This window comes from Somniosus microcephalus, chromosome 29 (genome assembly GCF_052327205.1).
Source record: "Somniosus microcephalus isolate GS21.2 chromosome 29, FLI_Smic_1.0, whole genome shotgun sequence".
Lineage (NCBI taxonomy): Eukaryota > Metazoa > Chordata > Chondrichthyes > Squaliformes > Somniosidae > Somniosus > Somniosus microcephalus.
In genome coordinates, this window is record NC_141015.1 from 39,055,206 (window position 1) to 39,068,206 (window position 13,001).

Consider the following 13,001-nt stretch of genomic DNA (forward strand, 5'->3'; position numbering starts at 1 on the left):
GAGGACATCCTGAGGTGGTGAAAGTTGCTGTAGAAATATGCAAGTCTTTCTTTTTCATAGAAAAAGCATATGGGATCTTGGGTTTCATAAATAGAGGTAGTGGGCTCGAATTTCCAAGCCCCGTGGAGGCAGGTTTGGAGGTGGGAGTGGGGGGAAAATTGCAGAATCGGGGGGCACGAACCCATCCCGCCCCCAACCCGCCTCCATGCCTGTTTCCTAGGAGGCGGGTACCCGACCTGTGCTGGGAGCCGCTTCCCCGAGGCGGGAAGGGGAATAGTGCCAATTAACTGCCTGTTAACAGGTAGTTAACAGGCAGTTTTTAGCCTAATCCCTATTTTTATTGCTGAAGTGTGGGATTCCCGACGGCTCCGAACCACGCCAAGTTAGCGAGGCGGACTGTCGGGCTGAAGGGCTTGGAGGGTTCAAGATGTCCAGTGTTCAGGTGAGTGATGGGTGCATGAGTGCAGAGGTAAGTGTGTTTGGTGTGTGTGTAAAGTGTTTAAAGAAGTTTTACTTACCTTTACTTACTAATGCAGGCTCCCTTCCTTCAGGTCTCGGGAGTCCCTCATCTCACCGGCACAGAAAGCAGAATGGCCGCGAGCTGTCAAAAGTTGCAGCATTCAGCTTTCTGTTCTGGAGAGATTTCTAACTGAGTCTGTGGAGAAGGACTCAAGTTAGAAGTCAGATTGTCAGTGTTTGACAGCGTCACAGAGCTGTCAAACGCTGATATTTCATGTGTCAAAAGCTCTTGACAGATGAAATGTCAATCCCTGACGTCACCTGTAACCGGGTGTCCCTGAATTGGCCTGCTGAGCCCGCTGGGCGGGCTTAACAAGGTCAATCAGGGAAAAATCATGTGGGTTGGCCACAAATCGATGGAGGCGGGACTGCAACCCAAAAAGTGGGAGTCCCGCCTCCATCACGTCCCCATTGACAAAATCCAGATCATTGAGTACAAAAGTAGAGAAGTTATGCTGAACCTTTATAAAGCGCTGGTTAGGCCACAACTGGAGTATTGCATCCAGTTCTGGTCACCATACTTTAGGAAGGATGTGCAGGCCCTTGAGAGGATGCAGAGGAGATTTACCAGAATGGTTCCGGGGATGGGGGATCTTAGCTACAAGGACAGGTTGGAGAAGCTGGATTTGTTTTCATTAGAACAAAGGTGGTTGAGGGGTGATTTGATAGAGGTGTACAAGATTATGACGGGTTTGGATAGGCTAGACGGGGAAAGGCTGTTCCCACTAGTTGATGGTACAAGAACTAGGGGACACAGATTTAAGGTTTAGGACAAGAGATACAGGGAAGAATGTGGGGAAAAACTTTTTTACGCAGCGAGTGGTGAGGACCTGGAACTCGCTGCCGACGGAAGTGGTGGAAGCGGAGACACTCGATGTTTTCAAGGGGAGACTGGATAAGCACTTGAGGGAAATAAACTTGCAGGGCTACAGGGATAGAGCGGGGGAATGGGACTGACTGGATTGCTCTACAGAGAGCTGGCACGGACTCGATGGGCCGAATGGCCTCCTTCTGTGCCATTATGACTCTGACTCTTCACAGCCACCTCAGGCAGCATCACCTTCAGGACAGCAACCATCAAACAACGGTTCACTTATTGAACGCCTCCATCCTGCACTCAGCTTGGATTTCTTCCCCTTCACCTTTCCTGCTACTTCTTAATCTCCCTTTTTGTTGCAAGTGCCTCGGGACGTTTTACTAGGTGAAAGGCGCTATATAGATGCATGTTGTTGCGGCTTTCAGCCTGGGAAAAGGCTGATGGTGGGTTGAGATGCTTTCTGAATTTTTGTCACCCTATCCGGGCACTTTCAGTGAACCTGTGGAATTCTCTACCACACAAGGCAGTTGAGGCCAATTCATTAAATATATTCAAGAAGGAGTTAAATATATTTCTTAAGGCTAAGGGGATCAAGGGATATGGGGAGAAGGGAGGGACAGGGCACTGAATTTGGATGATCAGCCATGATCTCATTGAATGGCGGAGCAGGCTCGAGGGGCCGAATGGCCTACTCCTGCTCCTATCTTCTATGTTTCTCTTTAATTGTCTCCATTCCTTTAAATCTCACTTAACACGCATTCTTCTGTTAATAATTGTGCAAACACAGAACCCTTGAAAATTGGGTGCTTTTCGCGCCCTGATAGGATCAGCGCCAGGTTCTTACCACGGCAGCAGGTCAGCCCACACCCTGCAGTAACTCACCTCTCCACATCCAAGATCCCGTTAGTATCCCTGTTCACCACGTGGATCAGGACATCCGTCTGGGCGAAGTTCACCCTGCCCTTTTGATCAACATGGAACTGTAAAGAGAGACACAAAACGTTAACTCCTTTCAGTGCTGACAGAGCATTGCTGCGTTGAATGTTATGTATTTTACCCATCAGTCACAAACCTGGCCCTTGGCTGAGACATAGAAACATAGAAGATAGGAGCAGGAGTAGGCCATTCGGCCCCTCGAGCCTGCTCCGCCATTCAATGAGATCATGGCTGATCATCCAAATTCAGTACCCTGTTCCTGCCTTCTCCCCATATCCCTTGATCCCTTTAGCCTTAAGAAATATATCCAACTCCTTCTTGAATATATTTAATGAATTGGCCTCAACTGCCTTCTGTGGTAGAGAATTCCACAGGTTCACCACTCTCTGGGTGAAGAAATTCCTCCTCATCTCTGTCCTAAATGGCTTACCACTTATCCTTAGACTGTGACCCCTGGTTCTGGACTCCCCGGCCATCGGGAACATCCTCCCTGCATCTAGTCTGTCTAGTCCTGTTAGAATTTTATAAGTTTCAATGAGATCCCCTCTCATTCTTCTAAACTCTAGTGAATATAAGCCTAGTCAGAAGTGGGGATGTTCGCTGATGATTGCACACTGTTCAGCACCATTCGAGACTCGTCAGATACTGACGCAGTCCGTGTCCATATGCAGCAAGACCTGGACAACATTCAGACTTGGGCTGACAAGTGGCAAGTAACATTCGCACCACACAATTGCCAGGCAATGACCATCTCCAACAAGCGAGACTCTAACCATCTCCCCTTGACATTCAATGGCATTACCATCGCTGAATCCCCCACTATCAACATCCTGGGGGTTACCATTGATCAGAAACTGAACTGGACCAGCCATATAAATACTGTGGCTACACGAGCAGGCCAGAGGCTGGGAATTCTGCGGTGAGTGTCTCACCTCCTGACTCCCCAAAGCCTTTCCACCATCTACAAGGCACAAGTCAGGAGTGTGATGGAATACTCTCCACTTGCCTGGATGAGTGCAGCTCCAACAACACTCAAGAAGCTCGATACCATTCAGGATAAAGCAGCCCGCTTGATTGGCACTCCATCCACCACCTTCAACATTCACTCCCTCCACCACCGGCGCACTGTGGCTGCAGTGTGTACCATCTACAAGATGCACTGCAGCAACTCGCCACAGCACCTTCCAAACCCGCGACCTCTACCACTTAGAAGGACAAGGGCAGCAGACGCATGGGAACATCACCACCTACAAGTTCCCCTCCAAGCCACACACCATCCTGACTTGGACCTGTATCGCCGTTCCTTCACTGTCGCTGGGCCAAAATCCTGGAACTCCCTTCCTAACAGCATTGTGGGTGTACCTACACCATATGGACTGCAGCGGTTCAAGAAGGCGGCTCACCACCATCTTCTCAAGGGCAATTAGGGATGGGCACTAAATGCAGGCCTAGCCGGCGACGCCCACATCCCATCAATGAATAAATTAAAAAAAAAAAAATCAACCCAATCTCTCCTCATACGTCATTCCTGCCATCCCAGGTATCAGTCTGGTGAATCTTCGCTGCACTCCCTCCATGGCAAGAACATCCTTCCTCAGATAAGGCGAGCAAAACTGCACACAATACTCAAGGTGTGGTCTCACCAAGGCCCTGTACAACTGCAGCAAGACATCCTTGTTCCTGTACTCCTGAGAATAAACACCAAGGGGGCGAGTTTGTGACTGGGGGGGCGTTGGAGGCGGGGCTGCTGCTTATCGGGTCGATGTCCCACCTCCATCGATTTGTGGCCAACCCAGGCTATTTTCCCTTGATTGACCTTGTTACGCCCGCCCAGCGGGCTTAGCAGGCCAATTAAGGGAAAGCCGGTTGCAGAGCACGTCAACGTATGACGTTTCACCTGTCAAAAATCTTTGACAGATGAATTGTCATCATTTGACAGCTCTGTGAAGCTGTCAAACACTGACAATCTCTGCAGTTTGATGAGGTCTTGCATACACGACCTCATCAACCTTCTTTCTTTTACAGAAATGAGATGGTTGTTGCATTGGAGAATGCAACGGCCATCTGTCATCTGCAACACAGAGGTCCGAGACTCTCCGCATACACACCGACTGAAGCCTGCAGGAAGAAACAACGGTAAGTGCACTTTTAATAACACTTTGTACTTACCTCAGATACTCACCTCATGCACCCATCACTTACCTTCACACCACACTTTTGCACTCCCCCCCCCCCCCCCCCACCCCCGCCCCCCGAAGACCCAGTACTCGCCTCGCCTCACTGGCAGGTTTCGGAGCCTTCGGGAAGCCCGCACTTGTGAGGGCAAAAAGGGGATAATCCTATTATCTGCCTGTTAACTACCTGTTAACAGGCATTTAATAGGTTTTAATCCCTTCTCACCTCCAAGGAGACGTGACCCCAGGGCTGGCAAAATCACCCTCCAAGTGTCTCCTTATCCAGTAACTGATCCCATCTGTGCCGAGAACTCTCGTGTAATCCAGTCTCCGCTGTTCATTGGTTCCCATCCATGTGCTGATTTACCCGGCTCCGTCACCCGGCTCTGGCCCAGGGTCACCAACTCTGATTGGACGTATTCCGGAGGTGACAGCACATGACCTCCCGGCCCGCCCCCACACTCCCGCCATTGGTCGCCCGACCTGCCCATCTTCGTGGCGCCCCAATGACCAATTGGAAAGCGAATAGACTCTTCCTTACCCGATTGGGTGATTGACTCTCAAACAGCCATTTCCCCACCCGCCATCTCCAATCCCCCCCATCTCCAAACCCCCCGCCATCTCCAACCCCCCCCCATCTCCAATCCCCCCCATCTCCAATCCCCCCCATCTCCAATCCCCCCCAATCTCCAATCCCCCCCAATCTCCAATCCCCCCCAATCTCCAATCCCCCCAATCTCCAATCCCCCCATCTCCAATCCCCCCCATCTCCAATCCCTCCCCATCTCCAATCCCCCCCCATCTCCAATCCCCCCCATCTCCAATCCCCCCAATCTCCAATCCCCCCCAATCTCCAATCCCCCCATCTCCAATCCCCCCCCATCTCCAATCCCCCCCATCTCCAATCCCTCCCCATCTCCAATCCCCCCCATCTCCAATCCCCCCCATCTCCAATCCCCCCCAATCTCCAATCCCCCCAATCTCCAATCCCCCCCATCTCTCCAATCCCCCCCGATCTCCAATCCCCCCGATCTCCAATCCCCCCCAATCTCCAATCCCCCCCAATCTCCAATCCCCCCCAATCTCCAATCCCCCCCCATCTCCAATCGCCCCCATCTCCAATCGCCCCCAATCTCCAATCCCCCCCATCTCCAATCCCCCCCATCTCTCCAATCCCCCCCATCTCTCCAATCCCCCCCATCTCTCCAATCCCCCCATCTCTCCAATCCCCCCCATCTCCAATCCCCCCCATCTCTCCAATCCCCCCCATCTCCAATCCCCCCCATCTCCAATCCCCCCCAATCTCCAATCCCCCCAATCTCCAATCCCCCCCATCTCCAATCCCCCCCATCTCCAATCCCCCCCAATCTCCAATCCCCCCCATCTCTCCAATCCCCCCCCCATCTCTCCAATCCCCCCCATCTCCAATCCCCCCCCCATCTCCAATCCCCCCCCCCCCATCTCCAGTATTTTTTGTAACTCGTAAACAAAAGTGTTCAAAGAAAATTAAAAACAAAACACAATTTTTTTTTATTGTCCCTATGATTTTTCTCCCGGGTTTGCTCGGAGCAGTGTCCTGGAGATTAGTCTTTAACTCCCGGAGACTCCGGGCCAATCTTGTTGGCAAGTGGCAACGTTACTCAAGCCCTACACACCAGTGTGGTGCCTGCTCTTCCAGCCCTGGCTTGTCTGGGGTTGGGGGGAGATCGGAACTCACATTCTCTGGATACTTAGTCTAGGCCTCTGGATTACTCATCCAGTAACATAGGGAGCCTGACAGGGTAGATGCTGAGAGGTTGTTTCCCCGGGCTGGAGAGTCTAGACCTAGGGGGGCACAGTCTCAGGATAAGGGGTCGGCCATTTAGGACTGAGATGAGGAGAAATTTCTGGACTCAAAGGGCTGTGAGTCTTTGGAATTCTCTGCCCCAGAGGGCTGTGGATGCGCAGTCGTTGAGTATATTCAAGACTGAGATCGATAGATTTTTGGACTCTAGGGGAATCGAGGCATACGGAGATCGGGCGGGAAGGTGGAGTTGAGGTCGAAGATCAGTCATGATCTTATTGAATGGTGGAGCAGGCTTGAGGGGCCGAATGGCTGACTCCTGCTCCTATTTCTTATGTTCTTATAACCTCTACACTACCGTACAGAGAATGGTTGGCACATTAAAATATTATCTCATTGCAGGGTATCAGTGAGAAGCTGAAGGATGATACACCCATTGGCATGAATGTGCAGCCAAGGATCAATTACCTGCACATCATCTGTGTTGACTATAGCTCCAGTGATGTTGGAAAGCAATTTAATGAACTGCTCTTCAAACTCTCGCACCCTCTCGGGGATCTCGTTGATGACAATCTTGACACGCTGGTCATCCCTCAGAATGTAAATCCCAATCACTGACGTATCGTTATGTCCGGCCAGGTCTGAAGCCATGATGTCCACCAGAAAATACCCAGGGCTGTAGGCCGTGAAGAGGTCAAAGGTCCTCACAATGCCATCATGCTCCCCTGCAAACGTGGAATTAAAGACAATACTTTGAAGTGTGAGATTCCCCTGTAATATCTCGTCACTAAAGTGAGAGTATGTAATGTCAACTACGTACTTTTCTATTGCATTCCTGCAACGTCGCAATTTACAAGTTGACCCAGAACAGAATAGAGAAATGAAAAAGAAAGTTGGAGTGGGTGGGGGTTGGGGGGGGGGGGCGCGGTGCGGGGGAGGGAAGGTCTGGTTTTTGTCTCTACTCAGTCTTATCTTCAGTGAAAGTGGTTCGGTTCTGCAAATCGCTCCATATAACTTCCAGTAGGTTGCCCATGCAACAGTCTGGCCTGTGGACCCCAGATATCCCAGTTCTGTTTGTGCTTATGTTATTTGCTAATGTGTAACAACTCACATCTATATGGCACCTTTAGCATAGTAGAATACCCTTCCTAAGAGCAACTCAGACAAAATCTGACGTCGAGCCGATAAGGAGTTATTAGGACAGGTGACCATTTGGTCAGAGAGGTCGGTTTTAAGCAACGCCTTAAAGGAGGAGAGAGAGGTAGAGAGGTGGAGGGTTTAAGGAGGAGAGAGAGGTAGAGGGTTAAAGAGGGAAATCCAGAACTTAGGGTCTAGACGGCAGAAGGCACAGCCGCCAATGGTCGTTTCCTCTTTTAAGACCTTCCTTAAAACCCAGCTCTTTGACCAAGCCTCTGGTCACCCCTTCTAATATCTCCTTCTGGGTGTCTGGTTTTGCTTCACTGCACCTCTGTGAAGCGGCTTGGGATGTTTTCTACAGTCAAGTTATTGCTGTTGTTAAGATTGGAGACAAAGGAATTTCACACCAACTTGTCTAGTCCTAATGTTAGCACGGAATAATATCAAGGGCTTGGTGTCAAAGTTTCACAGCAGCAAGCTTGACTTGCAAGAGACACCACGGTGTATTGAAACGCATGTCTCTTAAGATCCTACCAATTATGAAGACATTCCCAACATCTTCAGAATCGTTGAACTGCAGCTTAATGTAACGGATGTTAACAATTTGATAGAAGACCAGGCTATTGTTTCCGATATCAGCATCGTAAGCCTCCACTCTGATCAGCTCAGAGCCCACTTTAGCATCAGTAGCGACACCTATAGGCAGGAAGAAGACCCATCAGCAATAGAGGAATAGGCACATGACAACAATGCAGAGGAAGCAGCATCACACGGAATTTATAGCCTCGGAACTGGAAGAGGCCATTCGGCCCAAACAAGCCTGCCTTTTTCTTGTAGATCGATCCCACCAACAGAAATGTAGGTTAGCCTTTCAAATTAGTGACTTTGATCCAAGTACGAAAGTCAATATTAAAGACTGCCTCATTCAGATTAGTGTTATCCAATATATGTTAGCCACTAGCCCCATGTGGCTAACTGGGAACCCAGTTGTGGCTAATTGCATTTCTGATTAATAAATAAAAGAGTAAGAGACTCTTGGTCTTGTGACCTCAATACTCATATTGGCACAGCGGATGCACGCAGAACTTTAACCTTCTTGTGCATTTGTTGGTGAAATGGTGAGGTGAAAAGCAGAGAGTGGGAGTGTGTTATGATCACTGTTATGTCTGACATTGGTGATAGGTACTCGATTGCCTTGGCCTGAGCACATGGAGTTTGATAGTGCTGTTATCATTGTATTGTGTATAGGTATTCGATTGCTTTTGCCTGGGAGTGTGTGTGTGGAGCAGCCATTAAAAAGCAACATGAACTGAACTCTGCTTACGGCCTCTGGATTATCTTTGCAAACGCAACAATCACTTCACTTCCTTGGTTACTGAATGGTGGTAGATGCTTGTTAGGTAAATAAATACACACGTGGGGACTGGGAGTATATTTAACTGTATTGTGAGTGTACGCAAGGCGTTCTCTACTAAAATTAATGTAGGTGTTAATACGGGTAAATGTTCTTCACATATGCAGATTAAATTCACACCCGTGGCTAATCAGCAATTTGTATTTGGCAACATTGAGGGAGGAAGGAAGGAAGCAGATTTCTACAGCGCATTTCACAACCTCAGGACGTCCCAAAGCGCTTTACAGCCAATGAAGTACTTTTTTTTCAAAGTGGAGTCACTGTTGTAATGTAGGAAACGCGGCAGCCAATTTGCACACAGCAAGCTCCCACAAACAGCAATGTGATAATGACCAGATAATCTGTTTCAGTGATGTTGATGGAGGGATAAATATTGGTCCCGGGATACCGGGGAGAACTCCCCTGTTCTTCTTCAAAATACTGCCGTGGGATCTTTTACGTCCACCTGAGAGAGCAGGCGGGGCCTCGGTTTAACGTCTCATCCGAAAGACAGATTTAGATTCAGTTGCGGGAAAAATATTAATCAACAAAATAGATGATCGTTTCTGGCGGACACAAGACGATCAAAGGTTTTGTGAAACTGGTCATTGTCTGATTGCGGTGTTTCTTAAATCAGCAAATCTCTTGCTATGCATAATGAAGACATCCTCTTTCCAGTACAAGGCCATGGCCGGAGGGTTTACAGAATGAAGAGAGGACCTTCTTTACTGCTATGAATGCTGGGAAAGCCTATTCTCCGGAACATTCTTTTACTCTCAATAGAAACTGGACTTAAGCAGTGGAAAAACATTCCAACTTCCAACCCAATAAAGCAAGTTAAATGGCTGAAATTATCATCAAAACAGTCAGGAGATCGTGATCTGTGAGAGGCTCCTGCCCCAACCTGGGAGCATTGCTAGGCCTGTTTCAATGTGCTATCTCACCACATCATGGCAAGGCTGGCTACACTTTCAATTATTTTATTGTGAATGAAAAACTATGAGTCTTCCCTCTTGAATCTGTGCTTAGTCCGGCAACGAGAGGAACCTCAGCTTAAGCAATTAATGAAGGAATTTAATGAAAAGAGACAATTGGGAAACAGAGTCTTGATCTTGTCTAAAGCTGAGATCAAGTTACATAAAGGCTACAGCACAGAAACAGGCCATTCGGCCCAACTGGTCCGTGCCGGTGTTCATGCTCCACACGAGCCTCCTCCCACCCCTCTGCATCTCACCCTATCACCGTATCCTTCTATTCCTTTCTCCCTCATGTGTTTATCCAGCCTCCTCTTAAATGTATCTCTGCTATTGGCCTCAACCACTCCCTGTGGTAGCGAGTTCCACATTCTCCCCACTCTCTGGGTAAAGAAGTTTCTCCTGAATTTCCAATTGGATTTATTAGTGACTATCTTATATTGATGGCCCCTAGTTTTGGACTCCCCCTCAAGTGAAAATATTTTCTCTACGTCTACCCTATGGAACCCCTTCATTATCTTAAAGACCTCTATTAGGTCACCCCTCAGCCTTCTCTTTACTAGAGAAAAGAGACCCAGCCTGTTCAGTCTTTCCTGTTAGGTATAACCTCTCAGTTCCGGTATCATTCTAGTAAATCTTGTTTACACCCTCCCCAGTGCCTCTGTGTCCTTTTTATAACATGGAGACCAGAACTGTTCACAGTACTCCAAGCGTGGTCTAACCAAGGTTCGATAGAAGTTTAACATGACTTCTCTGCTTTTCAATTCTACCCCTCTAGAAATTAACCCCAGTGCTTGGTTTGATTTATTTTGTGCCCCTATTAACCTGTGTCGCTACTTTTAGTGATTTGTGTATCTGTACCCCTAGATCCCTTTGCTCCTCTACCCCACTCAGACTCATAACATAACATAAGTACATAAGAAATAGGAGCAGGAGTAGGCCAATCGGCCCCTCGAGCCTGCTCCGCCATTCAATAAGATCATGGCTGATCTGATCCTAACCGCCAATCTACTATCACAGAACCATCTCCTGAATCTAACAGAATTAGACACCCGAAATAGGAGCAGGATCAGGCTACACGGCCCCTGGGCCCGCTCCGCTACCCACAGGGCCATGACCGATCCGAACCTAGACTCATGTCCAAATTCCTGCCCGCTCCCCGTAACCCTTAATTCCCCTTACTTCTAGGAAACTGTCTATTTCTGTTTTAAATTTATGTAATGATGTAGCTTCTACAGCTTTTTGGGGCAGCATATTCCATGGACCTACCACCCTCTGAGTGAAGTAGTTCCTCCTCATCTCAGTTTTGAAAGAGCAGCCCCTTATTCTAAGACTATGCCCCCTAGTTCTAGTTTCACCCATCATCGGGAACATCCTCCCCGCATCCACCCGATCCAACCCCTTCACAATCTTATATGTTTCAATAAGATCGCCTCTCATTCTTCTGAACTCCAATGAGTAGAGTCCCAATCTACTCAACCTCTCCTCATATGTCCATCCCCTCATCCCCGGGATTAACCGAGTGAACCTTCTTTGTACTGACTCGAGAGCAAGTATGTCTTTTCTTAAGTATGGACACCAAAACTGTACGCAGTATTCCAGGTGCGGTCTCACCAATACCTTGTACAACTGAAGCAATACCTCCCTATTTTTATATTCTATCCCCCTAGCAATGAAAGCCAACATTCCATTGGCCTTCTTAATCACTTGCTGCACCTGTATACTAACCTTTTGAGTTTCGTGCACCAGGACCCCCAGATCCCTTTGTACTTCAGTACTTTCCAGTTTCTTGCCATTAAGATAATAACTTGCTCTACGATTTTTCCTGCCAAAGTGCATAACCTCACACTTTCCAGTATTGTATTCCATCTGCCAAATCTCTGCCCACTTATTTAGCCTGTCTATGTCCCCTTGCAGGTTTTTTATGTCCTCCTCACTCACTACTTTCCCCCCCATCTTAGTATCATCTGCAAACTTTGATATGTTACACTCGGTCCCCTCCTCCAAATCGTTAATATAGATTGTAAAGAGTTGGGGACCCAGCACTGACCCCTGCGGAACACCACTAGTTACTGATTGCCAGTCTGAGAATGAACCATTTATCCCAACTCTCTGCCTTCTGTTAGATAGCCAATCCTCTATCCATGCCAGAATATTACCCCCAATCCCGTGATTTTTTATCTTAAGCAATAATCTTTTGTGTGGCACCTTGTCAAATGCCTTTTGGAAGTCTAAATACACTACGTCCACTGGTTCCCCTTTATCCACCCTATATGTTACTTCCTCTTATTAGCCAAGCAGTAATGTGTCCTCCTTACTCATCCTGCCAAAATTCACCACCTCACACTTGTCAGTATTGAATTGAGGAAACCTACCGGCAGTGTACTCGGACTTTATGAACCTGGGAGGCTGATCGTTGATGTCGCCCAGGAAGATACGGACCTCCTGGAGGGTGAGGTCGGTGCTGGGGTCAAAAACCCAGCTGTGCCTCCTGGGAGGCCTCCAGTTCCGGTTGCTGGAGGCCTTGACGATGATGGTGTAGAACGGGTTGGTTTCTCGGTCCAGGTCGTTCACAACCCGAAGCAGCCCACCCCGGTTCAGCTGGAAGTTATTATCCGGGTCTCCAGCTGCATTGAAGAAACAGTTTAATGAGGTTTTTTTTTGTGTGTGCAGTCACATAGTGAGCCTATTAAATTACGATGTTTACATTATTACAGATTAAAAAGCTGGTCCTGTGGGTTAAGCACTTTATACAAGAAACTCTTTGGTATCCGGGGCACCGACGGGACTGGCGTGTTGCCGGTTGATCAAAAATTCCGGATGACGGAGAGGGTTATCTACTGAGGCTATTTTTAACAAAGAAAAATTTAAAAAATCAAGAAATGTGCAGTATACAGTAATTGGGTACTCACCTACAGAATGTTGTGTTAAATGGATGGTGGAAGATGCTTGATTAAGTACAGTACTGCCAGTTGAGGGTAATGCAATGCAATGACTACCAGCAGCGTGGGAGACACACAGTACCCCTGTAAAATGGCGGATCAGAAGAGACTGCCGGCAGCGCGGGAGAGTCAGACTCCTGTAATTGAGGTGTTTGGACTTCCGACAGCGCCAAGAAGCCGAGTAGTGGCAGTTTGGAGAACTACCCCCACTGACTAACTCGGCCACCGCGGGAGATTCGGACTCGGCAACATTGCCGGTTATTGAGGTGTTGTTTTTGGAGTGAGAATTTTGCCGGTTAATAGAGAATTCCGGATATTTAGGTGCC

General features: G+C 48.2%; 1 protein-coding gene across 1 annotated transcript in view; it reads right to left on the reverse strand.

The window, feature by feature from the left end:
- LOC147098673 (cadherin-23-like) overlaps positions 1-13,001 on the reverse strand; it is a 229,320-nt gene that overhangs the window by 22,316 nt on the left and 194,003 nt on the right. The window contains exons 24-27 of the mRNA XM_085970674.1: positions 12,109-12,360; positions 7,901-8,062; positions 6,698-6,954; positions 2,219-2,316 (exon numbers count right to left, since the gene is read on the reverse strand). Coding sequence (XP_085826800.1) covers positions 2,219-2,316; positions 6,698-6,954; positions 7,901-8,062; positions 12,109-12,360 — 769 coding nt within the window. The remainder of the gene's footprint in view (positions 1-2,218; positions 2,317-6,697; positions 6,955-7,900; positions 8,063-12,108; positions 12,361-13,001) is intronic.